The sequence below is a fragment of the Miscanthus floridulus genome, chromosome 7 (genome assembly GCF_019320115.1).
Source record: "Miscanthus floridulus cultivar M001 chromosome 7, ASM1932011v1, whole genome shotgun sequence".
Taxonomy (NCBI): domain Eukaryota; kingdom Viridiplantae; phylum Streptophyta; class Magnoliopsida; order Poales; family Poaceae; genus Miscanthus; species Miscanthus floridulus.
The window spans coordinates 10,116,361-10,143,092 of record NC_089586.1 but is presented as its reverse complement, the minus strand read 5'-3'; the positions used below and the strand labels follow the sequence as shown (position 1 = coordinate 10,143,092).

The 26,732-nt window shown below is 42.5% G+C and overlaps 2 protein-coding genes across 3 annotated transcripts; one reads left to right on the top strand and one right to left on the bottom strand.

The window, feature by feature from the left end:
• The first annotated feature begins 12,606 nt into the window (after positions 1 to 12,606).
• On the top strand, positions 12,607 to 20,036 carry LOC136465034 (receptor like protein 22-like). Its single transcript, XM_066463935.1, has 2 exons — positions 12,607 to 14,521; positions 17,675 to 20,036. The coding sequence occupies exons 1-2, from the start codon at positions 12,607 to 12,609 to the stop codon at positions 19,537 to 19,539; spliced, it is 3,780 nt and encodes a 1,259-aa protein (XP_066320032.1). The 3' UTR covers positions 19,540 to 20,036.
• Positions 20,037 to 20,484: 448 nt separating this feature from the next.
• LOC136462546 (3-isopropylmalate dehydratase large subunit, chloroplastic-like) lies at positions 20,485 to 25,095 on the bottom strand. 2 transcript variants are annotated; one of them, XM_066461641.1, is made up of 14 exons: positions 24,939 to 25,095; positions 24,742 to 24,867; positions 24,303 to 24,626; positions 24,095 to 24,163; positions 23,887 to 24,003; positions 23,388 to 23,462; positions 23,222 to 23,299; positions 23,045 to 23,140; positions 22,821 to 22,870; positions 22,097 to 22,151; positions 21,879 to 22,010; positions 21,729 to 21,776; positions 21,479 to 21,637; positions 20,485 to 20,859 (listed from the first exon to the last, which is right to left on the bottom strand). In XM_066461641.1, the coding sequence occupies exons 1-14, from the start codon at positions 24,990 to 24,992 to the stop codon at positions 20,719 to 20,721; spliced, it is 1,524 nt and encodes a 507-aa protein (XP_066317738.1). In that variant the 5' UTR covers positions 24,993 to 25,095; the 3' UTR covers positions 20,485 to 20,718. The 2 variants fall into 2 exon arrangements, with proteins under 2 accessions (XP_066317738.1, XP_066317739.1); XM_066461642.1 differs by having other exon boundaries at positions 24,742 to 24,864; positions 24,939 to 25,091.
• Positions 25,096 to 26,732: the final 1,637 nt, after the last annotated feature.

The following is a 26,732-nucleotide window of genomic DNA, read 5'->3' as shown; positions in this document are numbered from 1 at the left end:
TTTCAGGCTGCCTTATAAATAGAAGCTCCACTCATGTGTGGAGTTACTTTTGCTCATTTCAACAGCTGAGAAACACGTTTGTGAGTGCCAAGAAGAGCAAGGTCCTAGTGAGGTGATTGAGATTTGAGAATCCAAGAGAGTAGCCTCATTAGTGAATCAAGAGTAGCCAAGTGTGCATCCATCTTCTCATTAGGCTTCGAGTGGTCAAGTGAGAGTTCGTGCTTGTTACTCTTGGTGATCGCCATCACCTAGATGGCTTGGTGGTGATTGGGAGCTTGGTGATCACCCGGCGGAGCTTATGGGTGACCCAACTCAAGTTGTGAGCGGCTTTGGGTGATTCGCCATGACGGAGTGTCAAAGAATCAACCCGTAGAGAGCACTTGATCCTTGCGCGGATCAAGGGGGAGCTACACCCTTGCGTAGGTGCTCCAACGAGGACTAGTGGGGAGTGGCGACTCTCTGATACATCGGCAAAACATCACCGCGTTCTTCTCTCTCTATTTACTTTGAGCATTTACTTTGAGCAATTCAATACTTGTCTTTACATTCATAGAATTGCCATGCTAGAGTAAGTTTGGAACATAGGTTGCAAGTCCTTTGTGCATTAGACTAATAGAAACACTTTTCTAGGCACAAGGGGTTAATTGGGCTAACCGTAGGATTTGATTATTGCAAGAAAATTTAGAATTAGCCCAATTCACCCCCCCCCCTCTTGGGCATCTTGATCCTTTCAATTGGTATCAGAGCCTCGTGCTCACGTTTTTAAGCTTAACCGCTTAGAGCAAGATGTCTCACGGGGATGGACCTCCTCCTATCTTTGAGGGAGATGACTTTCCATATTGGAAAATCCACATGGAGGCATACTTAGAAGCTCTAGACGTTGGTATTCTTAGAGCCGCCTCACAAGGCTTCCCAAAACCTCGGGATGCTACTAACCTACAAGGCGATGAGGTTAATTATGAAAAATGGAATGCAAAGGCTCACAACACCATCTTTAGAGGCCTTTGCAAAGATGTGTTCAACCGCGTAAGGAACCACAAAGACGCCCATGCACTATGGTCGGACGTTTGTGCGCTCCATGAGGGAACCAAGAGTGAGCATGAGGAACGCTATCATCTTGTGATTAAAAAGCTAAATTCATTTGAGATGCTTCCCAAAGAATGTGCTAATAAGATGTATTCATGCTTGAATGTTCTTGTAGAGGAAGTCAATGGGCTTGGACTTACTCAAATGTCACCATCCGATGTTGTGAGAAAGATCTTGAGTGTCCTCCCCATTGACAAATATGGGCATATTGTGACCGTGCTACATCAAGGTGATCTTTCCACCGCTACACCGACACAAATCTTGGGAAAGATCAATGCTCATGAGATGTACATGCACATCACACCACAAGATGGCTCATCCTCTAACAAGAAGAAAGAGAAAGACTTAGCATTCAAAGCTAGCCAAGAGAAGGGCAAGGCAAGACTTGAGTATGAAAGCTCAAGTGAAGATGAAGTTGATGATGAAAGTCTTGCTCTCATGGTGAAGAAGACCACCAAGATGCTAAAGAAGCTCAACAAGAGTGGCATCAAGTTCGATGGCAAGAAGAAGAAGTTCTTCACAAGCTCAAGAAGAAAGCCTATCTCCGAGATGGATTGCTATAATTGTGGCGAACTTGGCCATCTCGCTCATCAATGCACAAAGCCCAAGAAAGACAAGTTCAAGAATAAGAACAAGGGCAAGAAAGATGAATCAAGCAATGAAGATGAAGATGAGAAGAAGAAGAACAAGCCATACAAGAAGAGAGATGGCAAAAAGAGAGACTTCCACAAGAAGAAGAAGAGTGGAAAGGCCTACATCGTCGGTGATTGGCTCACGAACATTGATTCATCAAGTGGATCATTCAATGATGATAGTGACAATGAGAAGGTGGCCGCCATTGCTATTGATCTTTCATCTTCACCGCCACCATCCCCATCATCCTCTACACACATATGCCTTATGGCCAAGGGTGAACGCAAGGTATCAAATGATGGTGATAGTAGTGACGATGAGCAAGCTAGTGATGATAGTGATAGCGATGATGATGATTCACCTTCATATGATGATCTTGTCAAAATACTAAGAAAATACACTAAGATCATTAGAAAGAGTAGAGCTACAAATGAAAAGCTTGATGCTAAAAATAATTCACTCTTAGCAAAGTGCGACACATTAGAAAAGGCTAATGATGAGCTTAGAGAAACTAATGATGCTATATCATCCAAACTCAAGGAGCTCAAATCTTCTAAGAAAGAGCTTAAAGATAAACATGATAAACTTGAGTGGGTGCACAATGAGCTCATCACTAGCCACAACAAGCTAAAAGATGAATACACTACTCTTAAGATCAATCATGATACTCTTGTTATTGCTCAAGAATTTTTACCAAATGAGCCACATGATGCTACTAACCATGTTGTTAAGATTGATATAGCCACATCATGTGATGATTTGATTGATGAGAGCATTGAGCAAGGATCTAGTGGCAAAGGCAAGCAAGTGGTTGAGTGCAATGACTATGATGAATATGTCAAACTCAAGAACACAAATGAAAAGCTCATGAAAGATCTTGAAGAAATGAAAAGCCACAACACCATTGTGCTAGAAACTCTTGATCATGACAAAGAGTTGATTCTTGAGAATGAGAAGCTCAAAGAAGAAAACAAGAAGCTCAAGGAAGAGAAGAAAGATGATGCTCTAAAGGAAGAAAATAAGAAGCTCAAGTTGGAGAAAGAGCATCTCAAGATTGAGTTGAGCAAGTTTGCTATAGGCAAGCACCTCCAAAGTGAGCTACTCATGAACACCGTCATGAAGATGGATAGAAGTGGCATTAGATGTGTGGCAAGTGTAGAGAAGAAGAAGGCTCAAGTTCAACAACAACAATCAAAGCCAAAGCCAAAGCCAAAGAGATGTTTTGAGTGTGGACAAGAAGGCCACTTTGCTCATGAGTGCCAAACTCCACCGCCACAACCCTTGCCCAAGCATGCTAGACCCTTTGCCTTCAATGCTCACTACATGCTTAGAAAGGACTCTAGTGGAAAGATGAAAGTCATGTTCTTAGGACCCCCTAACAAGAATAGGCCTAAGAAGATTTGGGTGGCTAAGTCACTTGTTGAGAAGGTGAAGGGCCCTCCACAAGTTTGGATTCCTAAAGCTTGAATCTCTTGTGTGTATGTGAACTACAAGACCGATGGAAGTCATTGGGTTATTGATAGTGGTTGCACTCAACATATGACCGGTGATCATCGTATGTTCACCTCACTAGATGAAGAGGTAGATGGTCAAGAGAAAATAACATTTGGAGATAACTCAAAGGGCAAGGTTAAAGGATTGGGCAAAGTGGCAATATCAAATGATCATTCCATCTCCAATGTGCTCTATGTTGCTTCATTGAGCTTCAACTTGCTATCCGTTGGACAATTGTGTGATCTTGGCTTCCAATGCTTGTTCACCGAGAAGGAGGTTGTTGTATCCAAGGTAGATGACAATCAAGTGATATTCAATGGATTTAGATACAACAACTTATATCTAGTGGACTTCTCCTCCGAGGATGCAAATTTGAAGACTTGTCTATTCACCAAAACAACACTTGGGTGGCTATGGCATAGAAGACTTGCTCATGTTGGGATGAGCTCACTCAAGAAGCTTATGAAGAATGATTTGGTGAGAGGGTTGAAGGATGTGAAGTTTGAAAAGGACAAGCTTTGTAGTGCATGTCAAGCCGGCAAGCAAGTTGCAAATACTCATCCAACCAAAGCTTTCATGTCAACCACAAGAGTGCTAGAACTCCTACACATGGATTTATTTGGACCAACAATATACAAGAGTTTGGGAGGGAATCTCTATTGTCTTGTGATTGTTGATGACTATTCAAGGTATACATGGGTATTCTTCCTTCCTGACAAATCCAAAGTTGTATCTTGCTTCAAGAAGTTTGCCAAGAGAGCTCAAAATGAATTTGAAGTGAAGCTCAAGAAGATAAGAAGTGACAACGAAAAAGAATTTGACAACACAAACATTGAAGCTTATTGTGATGAAGTTGGGATCAAGCATGAAGTCTCCGCAACTTATACTCCTCAACAAAATGGTGTAGTTGAGAGGAAGAACCGGACCTTGATCACTCTTGCAAGGATAATGCTAGATAAGTACAACACCCCCGAAGCTCTATGGGCGGAAGCAATCAACACCGCATGTTATGCATCCAACCGCTTATTCCTTCAAAAGTTCCTTGGCAAGACTCCTTATGAGTTGCTCAATGGGAAGAAGCCGGACGTCTCCTTCTTTAGGGTGTTTGGTTGCAAATGCTACATCTACAAGAAGCGGCAACACCTAGGGAAGTTCCAAAGACGTTGTGATATTGGTTTTCTTGTTGGTTACTCATCAAAGTCCAAAGCATATAAAGTATTTAATCATGCCACCGGCTTGGTTGAAGAAACATATGATGTGGAATTTGATGAATCTAACGGCTCCCAAGGAGCACATGAGAATCTTGATGATGTAGGTGATGAACCATTGAGGGAGGCTATGAAGAATATTTCGGTGGGAGATATCAAGCCAAAAGATGATGAAGATGATGTACAAGTCATTGATCAACCTTCTTCATCAAGTGTGCCACAAGATGGTGAAAAAGATGGGAGAGTAGAAAATGAAGATACTCATATCTCCCATGAGCAAATGGTGGTACAAGCACAAGATGTTGATGCTCCACAACCTCCTCCTCAAGTGGTCAATAGAAGAAATACACCTCTCCTACAAGATCATCCACAAGATCTCATCATAGGGAGTCCATCAAAGGGTGTAATGACTCGATCTCAAAAACTTGCTTCATTTATTGCTCATCACTCTTTTGTCTCTTGCTATGAGCCTACTAAGGTAGAAGAAGCTCTTAAAGATCCGGATTGGATCAATGCCATGCATGAAGAATTGAACAACTTCACTCGCAATGAAGTTTGGACTCTTGAAGAGCGACCAAAAGGTGCAAGAGTCATTGGAACAAAGTGGGTGTTCCGCAACAAGCAAGATGATCAAGGTGTTGTTGTGAGGAACAAGGCAAGACTAGTTGCAAAGGGGTTCTCTCAAGTTGAAGGTTCGGATTTTGGAGAGACCTTTGCACCGGTTGCAAGATTAGAAGTCATCCGTATCCTTCTTGCATATGCATCACATCATGAAATGAAACTATATCAAATGGATGTGAAAAGTGCATTTTTAAATGGCTTTATTAATGAACTAGTCTATGTTGATCAACCTCCCGGGTTCGAAGACCCTAGATATCCTAATCATGTTTATAGGTTGTCCAAGGCACTATATGGGCTTAAGCAAGCCCCAAGAGCTTGGTATGAGCGCCTTCGGTACTTCCTCATTGAGAAGGGCTTCACCATTGGGAAGGTCGACACCACACTATTCACCAAGAAGCTCGATGGGCATATCTTCATTTGTCAAGTATATGTTGATGATATCATCTTTGGATCATCAAATGAAGACTCATGCAAAGAATTTGGTGATTTGATGTCGAAGGAGTTCGAGATGTCCATGATTGGTGAGCTTACATTCTTTCTTGGTTTTCAAGTCAAGCAAATGAAAGAAGGCATCTTCATCTCTCAAGAGAAATACACAAAAGATCTTCTCAAGAGATTCAAGATGGATGAATGTAAGCCAATCAAGACACCAATGCCTACCAATGGACATCTCGACCTAGATGAGGGAGGTAACCCGGTTGATCAAACTCTCTACCGTTCTATGATTGGTAGCTTGTTATATTTAACCGCATCTAGGCCCGACATCATGTTTAGTGTGTGTATGTGTGCTAGATTTCAAGCTAATCCTAAGAAAACACATTTAATTGCCGTAAAAAGAATCCTTAGGTATCTTAAGCACACACCAAGCATTGGCCTTTGGTATCCTAAAGGAGCTATATTTGAATTAGTTGGCTATTCCGATTCAGATTATGCCGGATGCAAAGTTGATAGAAAGAGCACATCCGGAGGGTGCCATTTGCTTGTTAGATCACTTGTGTCTTGGTCCTCCAAGAAACAAAATAGTGTGGCTTTGTCCACCGCCGAAGCGGAATACATTGCCGCGGGTGCTTGTTGTGCACAAATTTTATACATGAAACAAACTTTGCTAGACTATGGTGTAGTTCTAGAAAAAGTACCTCTTTTGTGCGACAATGAAAGTGCGGTAAAACTTACAAATAATCCGGTTCAACACTCTCGCACCAAGCACATAGATATCCGCCATCACTTTCTAAGAGATCATGTTGCTAAAAATGATATATCACTAAAAGGTGTAAGAACCGAAGATCAATTAGCGGATATCTTCACTAAACCGCTAGATGAGGCTATACTTTGTAGATTGCGGAATGAGCTCAATGTACTTGACTTTAGCAACTTTACTAAAAATTGAGCTTGTGTTGTCCCTTGCATTTATTGTAATATACAACATGTTTAATTTTTGGCAATGCATATAGGGCTTGTCTAACATGGTTAAGATAACCGCCGAAAAGCGTGTGAAAAAGCTTAACCTTGGATCAAACCTGACAAGCAACTAGATTTACTTACAAAGTATTGCATATGCATGGATGTTGTTTAGTCATTTTGTTCCATTTGCCCTCTTATTGCCTATTTTCTTAAAAAAATTATAGCTTAAGGCAAAATATTTTGAAAAAATATGAGGGTTTGAGAGAGGTCACTCACATCAGTCCCAATTGGTGTTTATTTGGATCTTATTCAAGTTGGGACTTGATTGGGAACAGGCAGCGCGAATGAACTTTGAAGATTTGCTGGAAAAGGATCACCGGACGCTGCTGTTCAGCGTCCGGTCAGTTCACAGGAGGTGAACTGCTGTTGAAGGTGTGACCGGACGCTGCGTTTGAGCGTCCGATCAGGAAGGGATCCAGCGTCTGGTCGTTTGAAGGAGAATCAGGCTGAGCTGACCGGACCCTGACTGCGTCCGGTCATGGACCACCGGACGCGTTCGGTCGTGATTCCAGAGGAATTGGACCTCTCTGGAATCGACCGGACGCTGGGTGGTAGCGTCCGGTCGCTACCACCGGAGCGTCCGGTCAGTGGATCTCATGCGGCTTCAGGACTATTTTTCCGTTTCCTTTCTTGTCGCGTTGGGGGACCTATTTAATCGCATCTGCCGTACCCTTGCCCCGCATCTCGCCGTGACCTAGCCCGTGCCCTAGCCGCCACGCCACCACAGCTCTTCCACGCCGCCGAGCTTCCTTTGTCGCCGGAGTACTGCCCGCGCTCGCCCCTGCTCCTGCTCCGCGACCGCACGCCGAGCACCTCACGCCAGCCTCGCACACCACCGCACCTCCCTGCGCGCCCAAGCCACCGCGCGCCACCACAGTGCCGCCTGCAGCGCCATCCAAGCCCTAGCCCTTGCCTCCTCGTTCGTTGGTAAGGCCAAACCCTGGCTTTCATTTTGCCTTGCTTGTGATCTAGATCGATTGCAAATCACTGATTTCAAATAATCCAGGGCCGCCGGTTCATCGAAGTTCTTCGCAACCCTAACTCAGCCGGTTCCGAGGTTTCAAAATTAGGTATGTCAAGTTAGGGAATAGTCAGTCAAATAATCCAGCTAAGTATGTCAAGTTAGGGAATAGTCGATCAAAATTAGGTGTGGCACCATTATTAGGTGTAAGCCCGTCTCAAACGCCATAAGCTTTTTGAAAAAAAAACATCAGAGGCGTTGAGACAACTATGGAGTATTATTGTGAATTTAGAAGCGGGAAAAGGCAACAGATATGATAGTTCCTCTGTGTATGAAAAGAGAAAACAAGACTTTGTCTCGGTGCCCGAAACTAAACTTTGTCGATTGAAGTGATTTCTTTTAAAAATTGTAATACTCACAGCCAAAAACATAACAATTGAAAATCACATTCAAATTCGGATATAGTGATTCTATTTTCTATCACCAAATTAAGTGTACCTAAATATTGAGCGAATAGCCGCCGATTAGGACCTTATGAAGAAAAGGAAAGGGGCCGTGCATGGAGTGATGATTAATGTTAATGTGGTCATTCAACTGTTTCCACTGAGTGAAATTAAACAAAGAGAAAGTAATACACTAGTGGAGTGCTTTCAGTTCACGATCCACCACGCACATGAATGTGCAGCATGCCATTGTGGGTGTAATGCGCGTGCGATGACTGACGATGACTTGGAAACTTGAACAAGACTATCAACTTCAATTACAAATGCAAATATGCCATCCTTGTGTTACCAGCCAGACAGTAGCCTAGCATGCAAAAATGGCTTCCAGTTGCATTGGTTGGACGCCATTGCTGCTCTGTCTCGTGCAGCTCCTCCACTTCCACACACAATAATTGCACTAACTTGGAGGTTCTTGACCTTGGAAGGAATAAAATTGCGGATACATTTCCCTCTTGGCTAGGGGGCCTTTTGAATCTTCGTGTCCTTGTCTTGAGATCCAATCAGTTCCATGGTTCAATAGGTTCTCTTGAAGATGAGAAATTGGGAGATCAATTTGCAAGTTTGCAAAATAAGTAGAGACATACCAAAATGGATATGGGAGAGATGGAACAATGACCTCACAGTATTAAACATTTCACATAACATGTTCACTGGCTTGGAACTCAATTCCTCTGTTATCCCATTCAGTAAAACCTTGACTATTTTGGATCTTAGCTCCAACAGGCTTTAGGGACAGGTTCCTATGGCAAAGTCATCACCTAACATCTTGGACTATTCAAATAATGCATTCTCTTCCCTTCTTCAAAACTTCACATTATACCTTAGACATACTAATTATCTTAGGTTGTCAAACAGGCTTTGGAAGGTAGAATTCCTGTGTCAATTGGAAATCTTTGTTCTCTACATGTACTGAACTTGTCTCACAATGCCCTCAGCGAAGAAATTCCTCCCCAACTTGGTAGCATCGCTGCTTTGGAGTCTCTCGACCTATCTTCAAACATGCTATCAGGTGAGATCCCACAAGAGTTGACAGATCTCACCTTCCTTAGCATTTTGAACCTGAGCAACAACCAGTTGGTAGGTTAGATACCACAATCACATCAATTCACGACATTCCAGAATAGCTCATTTGATGGCAATGTCGGACTCTGTGGACCCCGTCTATCCAAGCCATGTGGCACTCCGACAAATACTCAAACTGAAGAGCATCCACAAAACTCCTTTGACATTGTTTTGTTTCTCTTTGTTGATGTGGGATTCGGAGTGGGATTTGCATAGCTATTCTAATGAAGCAAGATTGGATGTGGAGGTGGTTGCATATTATAAGGATTCTATGAACTTGGCCTGAAGCCGACCAGTTGTTTGCAACTTTGATTTACCAAAAAGGGATCATATAAAAGAGGTTGCTGCTCATACAGTTACGTTATCCTTAGCACATAAAGATAAAGTGTTAGTTCTTGTGTGTATGTAATCTTGTGGAATCTTGTAATTGTTGGTATTTTTGCTTACTACTACTTTCTGGTATTAAATATGTTACCAGTGATCAGAATTATTCATCACAGTGGCATCCTCGAGATGAGAATTAGACCTTTTTTTTTGCACACATGCATTTCAAATGGAAAATGTATGTCCCTACCACCGCCGATCTGTGGGTTGGACTAATCGGGGGAAGGAGATGGTTTTGGGGATCGGCGGCGGGAGCAGCGAGCGGCGCAGGCAGGTACTGGTGAGGAAGATGCGGCCATGCAGGAGCGTGCGCGTGTGCATGTGTGTGGCGATCGAGGAGGTGCGCTGTGCGGCCGGCCAGGAGCGTGCGCGTTCCGCGATGGGCACCGGCAAGGAGGAAGACCTCTTGGTGATCAATTGATACATTCCTCTCACGAGCACCTCAGATTTTGAATTTCCCCCAAATTTCTCCCCTTCTAGGTTTTTCCCGAGATTTGAGTTTTTTTGCAAAAAAGCTTTAACCTTGCCGATGAATCTTGGTGAAACAAGTCGAAGCTGCATTTAAATCCTTGTTTCTTTGCTTTGAGATTCGCTCAATTCTGTTGAGTTCTGGAGGCACGCAGTTTTTTCCCTGCACTCCTGTATCTTTTCTGAAACGCATTCAGCGTGCAGCAGCAGTTCTGTATCGTTATTTCAGACCTGCACTTCTTTTAGTTTCTCAGCATTCACCAGTTCTGCTGCTCTATTTCTTTGCTCTGCTCTCAGTTTTATTTGTTCTGCAAGTTAGTCTGTGCAAGAACAGCAGGTAAGCAGATCGACAATGGCTTCGGAGTAAGTGCAGAATCTCAGCCTATCTATTTTCTCAGATTTGTGACAAGTCCTTTTCACGATACACTGGTAAATCGTTTAAGTAATCATTGCATACATCTTTTTGGTCAGCAGCTCTTTCGCTCCTTTTGACATAGGATCTGTGTTATGTTTCAGTAGTTGTCTGAATTAGCTACTCTCTCTGCTTTTCAGTTAGTTCAAAGGCTCAAAGCTTCTCTGTATTCCTATTAATTATCAGTACAGTTCTGAACCTGTGTTATGATGTTCTTCTTGCAATAGTGTCGCATGTTTCTGTTAATTCGAGCAGGTACTTGTTTTTAATAAAGAGTTTGACCTCTGCTTATAAGAAAGCACCATGTTTGATACAGGACTGGGGTTACCAGTTTAAGTTGATACAAACATATAACAGCCTCGGCAAACACTAAGCAGTTCAAAGCAAGGCTAACAAAACAGGGAACATAAAGCCAAGCTACAGAGGCCCTAATTTTCTCCGATGTCCGACAGCTCCACCACGCTAGGCTTGAAAGACTTCATCCATTGGAGCACCTCCTCCTTCACACTCAGAATTCGCTCCCCGTCTACCTCCTTTAGCAGAATACTCCATTTCTGCAGTAAAGTCAAAGCAACATATACCACATCAGTTGGCGCCCTTGCAGACCTCTTCTCAATTGCCATCTTGTTTCTAGTAGTCCAAATAGCCCAACTAAAACCTGCAAAAACAAACATAAGAAGTTTAACAGGTAACAGCCCCTTGCCCTGTAACCACACCCCAGAAAAATGATCCACCGATCTTGGATATGTAACAAGGTGAAACACCTCCTTAGCAATACCCCAAATTAGTTTAGCCATTAAACACCCAAAAAAGATATGATTCACTGATTCCAGCTCCCCACAAAGACAGCATCTGTCACTGCCGTTCCACCCCCTTTTGGCCAAGCTATGGGCCACCTGAAGTTTGTTGCTAAAAAATTGCCACAAAAAAATGATTTTCAAGGGAACCTTACATTTCCAAATGATTCCAACCACCCTACTTGCAACCCCCCCATCAGACAAAAATCTATACAGGGATTTCCTAGAGAATTAGCCCTTCTTCTCCAAGGCCCATATCACACTAGTCTCGTCGCCCCCATATCATCAGTTCACCTCAGTTTGTTCTTGTTTTTGCTGTAGCAGTATGTCTGTCTGAATGTCTTTCGAGTTTTTGCTCTGTAGTACGTCGTCAGCCAGTAGTAGTGCATTTGGTTCCTCTTTGTTTGCAGCTTGTTTTTAGTACACAAAAGTTTTTTTGTTTTTATTTTCAGCTTGTGGTTAGCTTCTACAGTGTGCTTGTCTTTTGTTTCAGACCTTGCTTATTTTGCTTCTACAGTGTGGTTTTAAGAAACTAGGGTTAATCTGTCACTAGTTGGCTTATGTGACCTTGATGATTAGAAGAGAGGTGCTCTGGTCTAGTTTGGCATGTGTGCCGCAACACGGTTACAGGAACAGGCTCGAGTAGCCAGGTCATGGCATGAGTGGTGTGGCATCGATGTAGGTTTTGTAGCTCCAAACTCAAACCAAGAAAGGTAAGAGTAAGCGGCGACGAAGAGTTGTGAACGGACAGGGGAAGAGAGTGAGAGGGAATAAAAAAAAGTTTGCTCTTAAATAAAGACTAAAACATAGAAAGTATAGATATACGTGTATATGTATACATATAGATATAGATTTGCAGCTTCTGAGCTAAGTATGTCAAGTTAGGGAATAGTCGGTAAAAATTAGGTCTGGCACCATTATTAGGTGTAAGCCCGTCTCAAACGCCATAAACTTTTTGAAAAAAAAAAACATCAGAGGCGTTGAGACAACTACGGAGTATTATTGTGAATTTAGAAGCGGGAAAAGGCAACAGATATGATAGTTCCTCTGTGTATGAAAAGAGAAAACAAGACTTTGCCTCGGTGCCCGAAACTAAACCTTGTCGATTGAAGTGATTTCTTTGAAAAATTGTAATACTCACAGCCAAAAACATAACAATTGAAAATCACATTCAAATTTGGATATAGTGATTCTATTTTCTATCACCAAATAGCCGCCGATTAGGACCTTATGAAGAAAACGAAAGGGGCCGTGCATGGAGTGATGATTAATGTTAATGTGGTCATTCAACTGTTTCCACTGAGTGAAATTAAACAAAGAGAAAGTAATACACTAGTGGAGTGCTTTCAGTTCACGATCCACCACGCACATGAATGTGCAGCATGCCATTGTGGGTGTAATGCGCGTGCCATGACCGACGATGACTTGGAAACTTGAACAAGAGTATCAACTTCAATTACAAATGCAAATATGCCATCCTTGTGTTACCAGCTAGACTGTAGCCTAGCATGCAAAAATGGCTTCCAGTTGCATTGGTTGGACGCCATTGCTGCTCTGCCTCGTACAGCTCCTCCACTTCCACACACATGCCGCCTCCGCCTCCGGTGTCCATCCTCATGGGCATGCCAACCTCACTCGCCACCACTCTGCTCCTTGGCTATGCCGTCCAGATCAGGCAAACACTCTGCTTACACTCAAGCAGTCTTTCAGCTTCCACCCAGACGAAAGGTTCCCACTTGACTTGGAGTCCACCACCACTCTTCCGTCGTGGAAACCTGGCACGGACTGCTGTCTCTGGGAGGGCGTCGGCTGCAGCAACTCCTCCTCAGGCCATCATGTCGTCACAGCTCTCGACCTCAGTGGGTTTCAATTGAACAGTGATGGAATTCACCCCGTGCTGTTTAATCTCACCTCCCTCAGGATGCTCGACCTGAGCATGAACAATTTTAGGGGATACGACATCCCATCAGTTGGTTTGGAGAGGCTCGTTTTGCTCAGGCACCTCAACCTCTCCAGTTCAGGAATCAGCGGTCAGGTACCTATTGGCATTAGCAAACTCACAAACCTTATCTCCTTGGATATTTCGGATCGTTCTAATGATATTGAAGACGCAGAAGACGACTATGATATCGATGCCATCTCCGTTGCACCTAATTATGGCCTCTCGGTACCCTATTTCCTCAACATAGTGGCGAATCTGAGCAATTTGACAGAGCTTTACCTTGATCTTGTGAGTATATCTTCATCTGTACAAGATTCCTTCAAAGCTCTAGCTAAATCTGTGCCACATCTGCGGGTTCTTAGCTTGGGGTACTGTGACCTCCAAGGTAATATTGATAGCTCTCTCTCAAGGTTGAAGTCTCTGGCAGTGATCAACCTCAGTGGGAATGATGGTATCACCCCCGGTCCATTTCCTGAGTTTCTCATGAATTTTCCCAATTTAAGAGTGCTCCAACTTTCTTGTATTAATCTTCAAGGGTGGTTTCCTCGAGGAACGTTTCTATCAAAAAATCTAAGGGTACTCGACTTGTCCTGGAATCCAGATCTCTCAGGCCACCTACCAAACTTTTCTAATGCAGCTTCTTTAGAAACACTATGGATATACTCGACCGACTTTACCTATGTTAAATCAAGCTATTGTAGTGGTTTCAAGGCATTAACAGAATTGTCTATTGATGGAAAAATTATTTCCACGGATTTCCTCTATTCATTTGGTATGCTTGCATCCTTGCGCAGATTGTTCGTGACACAACTAGATTCACCAAGACAATTGGAGTCACTCTTTTCTTGGTTTGGAGGCATCAAGAACCTGAGAAGCTTGGAGTTCGACTTCTGCGACTTGTCCATGACAATACCTTCATCCATTGGAAATCTCAAAAACTTAACACGTTTAGTCATTTCTAAGAGCAAGCTCACAACACAAACATTATCATCAATTACCAATATTATAAACCTAAAATTTCTCAAAATCCATTGGGATGATAGCTTCTTGGCTATTCCATCTGCTATTGGGAATATGACTAACTTGGAAAGATTGCACATCCTGAATTGTTGGAGTCCTCGACCAATAGGCCCAATACCACATGAAGTTGGCGCACTGAAGAAGCTGAAATCACTAGTACTACCTTATATGGGTCTTTCTGGCAGAATACCAAGTACAATTGCTAATTTGACTCAGTTGACTGAGCTGCAGCTTGAAGGAAATCATCTCAGCGGTAGAATACCAAGTACAATTGCTAATTTGACTCAGTTGACTGAGCTGCAGCTTGAAGGAAATCATCTCAGCGGTAGAATACCAAGTACAATTGCTAATTTGACTCAACTGACTGAGCTGCAGCTTGGAGGAAATTATTTCAGCGGTAGAATACCAAGTACAATTGCTAATTTGACTCGGTTGACTGAGCTGGGGCTTGAAGGAAATCATCTCAGCGGTACGGTTAGCTCACTCACTCATTTACACCTAGTTTTTGTAAATAAAAGCTCACTCCGTACTATTTGGAACTCCTAAATTGCTCTTTTTGTTTGTGTTTCCTATACTGATTCTTCTGATCTTGTAATGAACTACAGTAATAGAGCCAGTGCATTGATGTAGAAATTTGGTTGTTTAAAAGCTTATGAAATTTATACTGAATAGGTTTGAGTGTGAAAGGATAAACTAGGACTAAATTTCAATGTGCATCATTCATTGTTTTGCGTACGTAGAATGTAATTCCTTATGCAAGCATAGTATCTCCTTGGAGGGGCAATGCATTATGTGCTACGGTGATTGCAAAGTGGAAGGGATTCAAGGGGTTATGGTATAGCTATTGCATAATTTTTGGGGGGGTTGGTCCAAAATGATTCCTTCTGTGATGCAAATAACCATGCAGTTAATTTATTAGGGCAGTTCAATTTTTCAACCTGGAAACCGAATTAGGACAAACTGGCCCCCCGCATCGCTCCTCCTTGGGGCGGAAACCTCAATCCCCAGCGCTGGTGCCCACATCACCTCCCTCCCCTGCCTCGCTGCCGCCCAAGCGGGTCGGGTCGCCAGAGGCTCGTGCGCCCACGAGGATGGCAGTGGCAGTTTTTTTTTCTCCGGCAAAGTTGAGGTCCAAGCAAGCTCCAGTGTGGTGGCGGCTCTTTTGGCTCCGGCGGATGGATCCACTTTTCCCCCGGCCGGATCTGCGAGGGGCGGCCATATCCGGTGGGTTGGAGCTTGATTCCGGCAATATCGGCCTGGGCAGCAGCGGTGGAGCTCGAGCCACAGAACCCGCATGGGTGGCGTGGAAGTTGCCCCAAGTGGCGGCCGGCGGCGCCTGGCTCATTGGCACGGAGGCCGCGCGGGCGGCGTGCCCGTGCCTTGCTTGCGAGCTCTAGACGCGGCAGCGCAGCAGCAAGCGGGTTGTGCGCGAGTTGGCCAGCAACACACGGTCACACATGGTGAGCGCGGTGGTCGATGACTCGGCCAACCAATGAGGCTTGGCATGGTGACGTGGATCTGGATGGTGTGGCGTTGGAGGCCAGATCTGGGTGTTGGTGGCCGGATCTTATAAGAAGCCGGAGAAGCATGGTGGTGCTGTTTATCCGACAGTGAGGCCGAGCAGCTGCGCGTCAATTTCGTGGTCTCCATTAAGTTCTTCGTGCCCCTGCTCTGTCTTGCACTCAGTGTTCCGTTGAGGGTGCTCCCAGCTGATGGTGCGCAGCCTCGCTGCTGGCGTGACTGCGTTCTACGGGGGTTGGTAGGTTGAGGTCAGTAGCCTGTTCGGTCGGCTGGTTCATATCGTTGCTGGTTTGTGAAGAAGTACTGCTGGCTAGTTTGTGTGAGAGAAAAATACTGTTCCGGCTGGAAATTTACGATCGTTTATGACAAGTCACAGCCAAACGAACAGGCTGCAGGTTGAAAGCTCGGACAGCGACGTCTCTGGGCACCGCTTCCTGCTTGGAAGCATCCACCCTGCCCAACCCTGCTGAGTTTCAATAGGTGAAAACCTAACCTATTTGTGGGCTGGCGATGGCGGTGTCGTTAGCACCGTGATCTTCCTGGAGGCATCGTCTTGTACATCTTGCATCGTGCTTAGTTCCTCGGCTGGTGGTGGCACCTAATTACATCTTGTTGAGAAGTTGAACTACTGTGTTAAGGTGTCAACGAGCTCAACAACGATGACTCATAGTTGTGATTAGTCGTGGACAGTGGATAGAACAAGATCTTAGTGGTAGACTTCGTATTTTACCGTGCGTGGTAGCTGTTTGGTGCTTTGACGAGGTTTTTGTCTCGTGGTTGATCTAAGCTTTCGAGATAAGGCTGAGGTCCTTTGTTGGACGATTTCCATGCCCGGTTTCTTTTATAAACAGGATCAACTCTCCTCTTTTTACTAATATATACGTCGAATGGTTCCAGATCTTTAAAAACCCGAATCAGAAACATCGGTCAGTATCATTTTGAAAATCAAATTAAAAATATACCGAATATATTCCCAATACCTCATAGGAGCTAATATTTTAAATAAATCTTAGCCTTTGGTCTATAAAATACATAAAACATTTAAATGATTAATAATTAATTGAAATATTAGAAGAAAAAAAGGAAAATTAAAGGCGGGAAATCTCGGCCCATAGTTCAGTGTTGGTCTCCTTCATTATCCTCATGCTTTTTTCGAAGGGAAAAATTTCAAGTTCTCCAAGAGTACCTCATATTTTCTTCCTAAAAACATGGAGTTTTACAACTCCTAAAAAGTATTAAAAAGAATAAAGAAGACCATCTCCAAGAGTTTCTAATAATCCACTCCTAAAATATAGAAGACAATTTTACATCAGGAATACTATACTATTTCTAAATTATCATAACCACTTTTTATATATTCTTTCTCTCTTTACATTTGCTTCTGGAACTCTTTCCTACTCTTTATTCTTTCCACGCTCTCCCACCTTTAGATTGGCCGACAAACACGTTGGGTGAGAGAAGATACGCGTGACTCGGAAGCGTGTAACTTTATGCGGAACAGGGTGACTTTTTCCAAGTTCTAAAAGATTAGGAGGATGGATTATGAGTTGTTGGAGAGAGGTTTTTTCTCATCTTCCTAAAAACCAAGGATTAGGAATGGATTTAGGCAACTCTTGGAGATGCTCTAAAACCGGGTAAACCACCTCCCTGAACTTTTAAAACCGTTTATTTTACCTCCCTGGCTCGTTATAAGCGGTTTTCAAAAACAGTTTTGTCTTTTTCTTTTTTATTTATTTCGGCCGAATCTTTGAAAAAATTATAGTAAATTATAGAAAAATCATAAAATGAAAACAATTCCAATTTTGTTGGACTCCACATGAGTAGATCTACACAGTGAACATATAATATGATATGCATTAGTACAATTTTTTTTGTTATCGCTTTGGATCTATGCTTTTCTATAATTAATTCATAGCTGCAGTTTCTATAATCCAATTGTGGTGAAATTTTTATGTTGGGCTAATTATTGTATGCTTGAACTGTAGCAAAAATTTCATACTCATTGGATCATGTATAACTTAGTTATAGATTTATTTAGGTGTATACTTGTAAAAAGTATTTAGAAATCCACAGTGTAACTAAATTTATTTTCTTTGTGCAGGAGAAATCCCAACATCTCTTTTCACTCTTCCAGCTCTAGGCTACTTAGATCTTTCAAAAAACCAACTTTCTGGTCCCATAAATGAATTCGATGCTGCATCTTCATGCTTGAAGAATGTATACTTGGAAATGAATAATCTGACAGGGCAAATCCCCCGGTCATTGTTGGTACTCCCAAATTTGAAGGATCTCAATATTAAGGGCAACAACTTAATGGGCTCAGTGGATCTTGCGTCACTATGGGGGAAGGACCTCACTTCTTTATTTCTATCATACAATAAGCTGACTGTAATAGAAGGGGAAGGTATTAATAATTCTTTATCCACCTATCCCTATCAGCTTGTGGAGCTAGGTCTTGCTAGTTGCAATATGATAAAAATACCAAAGTTAATAATGCATGCCAAGCACATGAGTTATCTAGACCTTTCAAGTAATAAAATCAGCGGGGATATACCAAGTTGGATATGGGAGAGATGGAATTATGGCCTCATGTGGATAAGTCTTGCAGACAACATGTTCACTGGTATGGAACTCAATTCATATGTTATCCCATTCAGTAACACCATGTATAATAGTTTCAATCTTAGCTCCAACAGACTTCAGGGGTTGATTCCTATGCCATACTCATCAGCTGAAATATTGGATTATTCAAATAATAATTTCTCTTCCCTTCTTCCAAACTTCACGTTATACCTTAGCTCCACTAAGTATCTTATGTTGTCACACAATAATATAAGTGGTTATTTGCCACGTTCAATTTGCCATTCACCTTTGGAAGTCCTTGACTTATCGTATAACAACTTTAGTGGACTATTACCACGATGCTTGATGGAAAATGGTCTGAGCATAATAAATTTGAGGGAGAATCAATTCAAAGGGATGCTACCTTCCAATATTTCAATTGGATGTCCTATCCAGACAATAAATTTGAATGGCAATAAGATTGAAGGTCAGCTTCCAAGGACACTCTCTAAATGCACTGACTTAGAGGTTCTTGACCTCGGAAGGAATCAAATTACAGACACTTTTCCATCCTGGCTAGGGGGCCTTTTGAATCTTCGTGTCCTTATCTTGAGATCCAACAAGTTCCATGGTTCAATAGGTCATCTTGAAGATGAAAAATACAGAGGACGACACTTCTCAAGCTTGCAAATCATTGATCTGGCCTCAAACAATTTCTCTGGAAAATTGCATCCACAATGGTTTGAAAATTTGAAATCAATGAGGCAGGATAACAATAGTGGAGATATCATATATCATCCAAACATACTGGGACTTTACCAAGACTCTATCACAATATCATACAAAGGGTTCACCATGAGCTTTGAAAGGATCTTAACTACCTTAACATCAATAGACCTATCAGATAATGCACTAGAAGGTAGTGTTCCTATGTCGATTGGAAATCTAGTTTCACTACATGTACTTAACATGTCTCACAATGCCTTCACGGGAGAAATTCCACCCCAACTTGGCAGCATAATTGCTTTGGAATCCCTGGACTTGTCTTCAAACATGTTATCAGGTGAGATTCCACAAGAGCTAACTGATCTCACCTTCCTTAGCATCTTGAATTTGAGCAATAACCAATTGGATGGAAGGATACCACAATCACGTCAATTCGAGACGTTCCAGGAGAGCTCATTTGATGGCAATGCAGGACTCTGTGGACCCCCTCTATCCAAAAAATGTGGCCCTTCAGATATTCCAAGTGAAACACATCTGAAAAACTCCTCTCATGGTGTCGATGTTGTTTTGTTTCTCTTTGTTGGTGTGGGCTTTGGAGTGGGATTTGCAGCAGCTATTCTATTGAAACTGGATTATTGGATCAGCATGTGGTTCCATATTTTCAGGATTCTATGTTGACTTGAAGGTGCCTGATTGCTATTAAGGAGGTGCAATATGTCATGCACAAACAACTTGGTGGTACTGCATATTCTACGGTACCTAATTATACAGTATGGTTTAGGCTATCCTTAGCACATCAAGATAAGTGTTAGTTGTTTTGTGTATGTAATCTTGTGGAACCTAGGTTTGTTTGGCACCTTGGCTTACTAGTACTTGCTGGTCTTGTTACTATATGTTATCAGTGATCATTGCTCATCAAAGTGGTGTCATGTAGATGACAAGTACACATTTTGTCAATGTCCAAGAAACTGCTACTTTGTCAGTGACTTTTGCTCTAAATCAAACCTATTATAAACTAAATGCATGTGTTTCCTTTCCCATGTTCCTTTACATTGATGGCAGATTGGGCCTGCATACCACTCACCAAATACGGTAACAAGAGGTATATATAATTAGGATTGATGAGGAAGTATATATCCCGGGTGTGTCATTAGGCTTGTGGTGACACCCAGAAGAGAGTACGCTATATCATCTGTGAATGTCAGTCAAGATTATGCTACTAGCTAGTACTTTCCAAAAAAAAAAAAGTATGCTACTAGTAGAATTGCAATGGCTTGCAAGATAGAAGTGGGTTCCGTGGGAAGCATGACATACTGGGGGATCCTGCTCCTGGATGAAGGCGCATGTTTTCCTTTCTTCTCATGAGTAACATGATGTATGGAGTGTATATATTAACCTTCCAACTAGGCTATAGATTCTGTCATTTATATGGGTTGATTATTAATACTCGCAATATGACATTCGCACCTAGTACAGAGCATTGACATGCAGAATATGAAAGATCAGTTGAGAATCTTTCTCATATTCATTGTAAGAAAAGCATCCAGTGTGAACCACAAGATCTCTCAACAGGCCTTTTGTAAGAAGTAGGGAGTCTAGGAACTACCTTTTGTATGAACCACAAGAATGTATTTTCCTTGAAACAGTCAAGTATATTCTTGGTAGTACACTGTAATAATGAAAAACCTTACATGCTAACCTCCCGACATGCAGTTTATTCCTCAACGAAAGACATGCCTAAACTAAGGTTCAACACGAAAAACAGCAGTACATTATATATATATAAAAAAAACAGCAGTACAGCCTACAGGCACTGTGTAACTGTGTTACATCATGAACTTTGTTGTTTCAAGATGGTTACATGAGGAAGTCCCTGGGGTCTGTGACGTACCCCGTCAGGGCCGAGGCGGCAGCGGTGTAGGGGGACGCCAGGTAGATCTGCCCTTCCTTGTGCCCCATCCTGCCTGGGAAGTTCCTGTTCGTAGTGGACACGCAGACCTGCATCCAGGTTACCAGATCCATATGTTAAATTCATCTCATCAAAGCCGCACATGTCAACATACTAGAATTTCAGAGTACTTGTTTTCCTTCACAGACTGAAGGACTTCAATCAATGACAAAAAGTTCTACAATACTTGTACTTTCAACTGGCATTGATAGCATCTATACACGTAGAGAAAAAAAAAAGAAAGGAAAAAGAATATGCATCCCCCAACAGGAGGGGGGAGGGGTCTAGTAGTAATAAGAAGGTGCTAGTGCTAAATCTGCACAGGGTGCATTATTGTTTAGTGATTCCAGCCATAACTATTCAGTAACAACATTAGAACAGCAACCTAGCACATAACTGAGATGGAGGTACAGTTATGTACCCAAGTAAGCATAATTTGCGCATCAGTTAGCCAGTCAGAGTGTGAAATTTGTATGTGCACAAGATATATTTTATCATTTGATAGTTCTTTGATTTTTAAGGTAACAGGCAGAGCTTATCATTCAATAGTTAAGATAACATAGCAACATACTAATTTGTGCACTAGAACCATAGTTCCCCACCCTAGGTATATACTAAGTACCATGCCTATTATATAGAAATGCTTCTAGATTTGCATGTGATATTTACCATAGGTTCATTCATCCGTGCATATGTATCACGAGGGCCACCCAAACAAGCACCACAGCTAGGACTTGCTGGTGTATCACAACCAGCCTCCTCAAATATCTGGGAGCAAGTTTTGCCACCAGATCCTGGTACAGGGAGGCTATATACGTCCATCCACACCTGCAGAGATTTATCACAATATTTCCAAATTATGAAGAAGTCTACACTCTACATGGTGATCACATTGGAATATTTTTATTCTAAATGTCACCTTTTGTGTAGCAGGGACAAGAAATGTGGGAACTTTAACCTTCTTTCCCTGGATTAAAAAGAAAAAGTTTCAAGTAAGTCAAGTAGCCATGGGATAGGAGGTCTGAAAGATAACAAGTACGTACACCATGATAGGATTCAAGCTTCTTACCGAGGCTAAGAACACCTTTGCAGCAGCAAGGAAGTCCTCAGTCTTACCACCAGTGCAAGAACCAATATAGACTCGGTCGATCTTGACATCCTTGCATTCTCTTGCTAGAGCACGGTTGTCGGGCGAATGTGGCTGCAGATTCAAGACAGTTATTATTGCTTCGTTTTTATAGGAAAATCAACAAAAGATGAAGATTGCAAAATACTACATCAACAAACCTTGGCAACTACTGGCTCCAGTTTTGATACATCGAAACGGTAGTCACTAAAAAATCTGGGAACAAAGGCAATCAAATAAAATAAGCAATAAATCATGCGCATGCCGTATCAGATGATCACACAGAGGCAAATTTGGAAGCAAAGAAATGACTTCATCTTTGATAGAGGACGTCCCTCCTTTAGTTCTTGGAAGAGGCTATTCATGGAGGAAGCGAAAATGCAAGCTTTGAGATTCAGTGATGCTAAACGACCGGTTCTCTCTTTGTATAGACTCCCTAGCTTAGTTTCTTCTTCTTCCGTCATCCTTAGACCTGTTGCTCTTTCTGTTTTGGTGTCTGTTGTATAGTTGTACAGGCTTGTTCCTTTTTCCTCTTTTTTATTTAATAAAAAAAAATCTTACAGTGGGGGCTTCCCCTGCTGTATTCTCGCTCAAAAAAAAGATGATCACACAGAGACTACAGAGCCAAATGTCTGGACGGAAAGAACTAGACAACAAATTATACTTCTTGTATGTGCATAACATAATCAACTTTTAAAGACAAGAGATAAGAGAATATGGAAAAACTAGTGGTGTATCTTTTATCCATTTACTTTCGAAGTTCGATGTTGTCTAACAAGGACTCGTGATCTGTAAGGCAAATAACTATAAAACTGAAAACATGCACATAGATGCATACATAACATGAGCTAAAGGTCAAGAAAAGCAGGGACAGCCTATAGTCACCTGGCCTGAGCATCACTGTAGACAGGTTCATAATCAATTGATGTCTTACCCTGCAGTATACCAGCATAACAACAATGATGTCAGAACTATTCTACAAACTAAACAGTAGAAGCTCATTTTTGCAAATTGTTCTGAGCACTCTCTCAAAGTTATTGGAATGTTATGAAAGAAAAGCATATTGGTCCAGCTTTATTATGAGCATTTCAAGGGGACTAGTTTTGTACCTCAAGGTATTTAAATGTAGTTTCATCAGCAGGCACAACACCGTTCTTTCCACCAGCTTCAATAACCATGTTGCATAGTGTCATACGCTCTTCCATCTAGCAAGTGTGTGAAAAGGACTAAGTTCAATGTTACGAAGTGTGGCAATTAATTAAGATAATCTTGAGCAGGAAACGCACAGTTAGACTTTCTACAGTTGATCCAACAAACTCCATTGATTTGTAGGTTGCACCAGATACTGAAATCTCACCAATAATCTGTAAGTAGCAATTAACAAGAATAAGAAGTCCCGATTACAGGTAGATCCTAAGAAAGGAACAAATTTAGCACAGCTTGTAAGCTTACTTGCAAAATCAGATCCTTCGCAAGTAAATAAGGCGGCATTTCTCCGTCTAATACAAACCTGATAGTAGGGGGCACCTGAAATGAACATTAAAACAGATCAAAACACTGCATTCTTTTTCTGGAGTTGACTGAAGCCGTGAAGCGTATCCAGTATCCACAATATATGACAATGCGATAAGATAAATATAACTGATGTATAAGTAGTGCTAACTGAAATACTGGATGCAATACGCAATATTTCTATTATTGTTATCCTTTGATGAAATGCAAGTCAGTGTAACAACAATAATATTTTATTGATTCTCATCTATCTTGAACTTTGATTTGTAACATATAAAAAAATTGTCACTCTCCTGACCGATAGAAGAAATAGAGGTACAGTTCAGTTTGCGTATACCCTGTCTTTTTTTCTTTTCTTTTCTTTTCTTTTATGATTTTGGTTCTGTAAGACTGATTTCAAAATTTTACCTTCAGAGAGTAACAAGAACCATGGGCATACCTTGAGAAGAGCTTTTCCAGCGCCCAACACAAAACCTGCATCGGTGTTTCCAATTCCGGTTGCAAATTGACCGAAGGCTCCAGCATTGCATGTATGAGAATCAGTACCCAGGAGAACCTAGACAGCAATTGGAGCAGGTTAGCGCTCCCCAACATGCTGATGTTGTACAATCACAGGTGACCTGTATACTTGAAAAACAGCAAGGTACCTCGCCTGGTCGGCAGTGGCCTTCCTGAGCAAGTGCGACGTGGCAGACGCCTTTGTAGTCTGGATTAGCCTGCAAACAACTCTGAAATGTAAACTGTTCCGGAAGGGCGAAAAACTAGAAGGAACCTAAACTTTAGTACTATGAGGCAGAGAAGCTAAGATATGAATGAATTGAAATGAACCGAGAAGCAAAGGAGTGGGAGGCATACCTTGAAATTGCTGAGGTCCTTGATGTCATAGAAGTACTTGATGTTCTGCTCCACACAGAAGTCCCTGATGATATCGACATTGCGGTTGGCGCGCTCGTCGCTGGTGAAGATGTAGTGGTCCGGGATGATGACGACCTTCTCGCGGTCCCAGACCTTGGCGTCCTCCCCGAACTCCTTCTTGAAGATGCCGATGGTGCCGGGCCCGCAGACGTCGTGCGTCATGAGCACGTCGACGTCCACCCACACGTTCTCCCCGGGCTCCAGCGCCGCGCGCTCCGACGCCCGCGCCAGGATCTTCTCCGTCATCGTCATCGCGCTCTTCACCTGGAGAGGGGCAGGCGGGCGGGGCGGCCGCGCGAGTTCGTGTGTGTGAATCGAACGCGGCGCGCAGAGCAACAGCGACAGCAGTTCGGGATTCAGGGAGGAGAGGGGGGCGTACCGAGCCGGTGGACGACGGGGCGCGGGGGGCGCGCGCGGGCGAGGCGACGGCGCGCACGCGGCACGGCTTGGTCCGGCGGCTCGAGCCCGCGCGGTGCTGCGACGGCGACGGCGCGGCCAGCTCCTTCTGGGACGGGAAAGGGAAGGGGGCCGGTCAGTAACGGGGCGCGAAGGGGCGAGGAGGGAGAGAGGACGGACCTTGTGGGCGAAGGCCGCGGAGGCCTTGGCGGCGGTGGAGATGGAGGAAGCCATGGCGTGGCGGCGCGCGGTCGGCCGGGTCAAGCGAGAGAGAGGGAGGGATTGGGGCGGGGTGGTGCGGCGTGTGGGCCCGTGAGGGTCACCGGGTGAGGTGGGAAGTGGGCGAGCACGAGGCGGTGGTAGCTGCGACTGCGAGTGGGACCAATATATAACGGTCGGTAAAGGGCTGAGGTGGATGGGTGGGGTTTGCAAAATGAGCACGGCTTTGATGTCGGTATATGACCCATTGAGCTATGTGCTGTTTAGGCTAGCTTTGACATGACATGGAAAAATGGCATTTAGGCCTTGTTTAGATTACCTCAAAGTTTCAAGTTTTTTCATTCTCTCTCTCTATTACATCAATTTTTGGACGCATGCATGGAGCATTAAATGTAGGTAAAAAAAAGTAACTAATTGCACCGTTTTGTTGTAAATCACGAGACGAATCTTTTGAGCCTAGTTAGTCCATGATCGGACAAAGTTTGTTAAATACAAACGAAACGTACTACAGTGTCCAGATTGCAAAAATTTGCAATCTAAACAAGGCCGAGTGTTTCCTCCCTCGAAATCGTTGAGCTTCACTGTTTATATTCCAATATTTACCAATTGTTACAAAACAGTATAATCCGGTCATGGACTTTGTACTAGAAACATGTGTATGATTTTACTAATTGTCGAGCATAAACTTACATAGTATTCTCTCCAATTCTAATTATAAAAAAATTGAATTTTAATATATATATATATATATATATATATATATATATATATATAAAAGTGTATAACAAAAGCTACACATCTAGAAAAACCAAAACAACCTATAATTTGGAACGAATGGAGTAGTATAATCGGTCTATATAAAAATGCATCTCGCATTGACAAACATATAGAGTAGGTGAGAAGATTATAGGGATACCAGGAGTGCTTGGCTGCACTTCTTGTCGCTGCTACAATTGTTAGCCACAAGAAGTGGAGCCTAACAAAGCTATTTATTCATGTAGTTATGGAGAACTAAATGTTTACAACCGATGATCAATTATGGTTTTTACCCTCTCGATCCAAAATTATAGGTTGTTGTCCTAAATCAAATTTCTTTAATTTTGAAAGTTTATAGAAAAGATATAGAAACATATTTAACATCAGATTACTCTTATTGATTGCTTTCTCATTTCATTACATATATATGTTCTAGTACTGCATTTATTCAAACTTATAGGTGTAAACATATATTCTTTAAAGACGTGGCTAAAGTTGGAGAAGGTTGGTTTAGTACAAAGCCAAAGTGACCTATAATTTACGACTTATTATATATAGAGTAATAATTTTGTCAACCGGTTCCAAATTTCATCAGAACTACCTTAACAAAAAAAAGAACAAATCTACTGAGCTATTGCTAACAGCCATGTGTTCTCTTTTGCTAGCTAATTATTTGGTTCATCTTTTGGAACTCATGGTTCCTTGGCCACTACTCTCCCCAATTGGCATTTGCAAAAACTGCTGGAAAAGCAGCATTTGCAAACTTGGTCCATGTCCACCCACTTGTGTTCTCTTCTTCCCACGTATGCTAATTTGGCAGCCCACTGAAGCTCAGCCCAGCGCAACGACGCAGGGTTTGAACGGCCCACTTTAGGACACCGGAGCCCAAGGTGAAGCCATTTGGACTGAGCTGAGCTTCAGTGGGCTGCCAAATTATAGAATCTCAGTGTTCTAGAAATTCAGTCCAAGGGTTGCTTGGAATGCAGGATTCTAGAAACA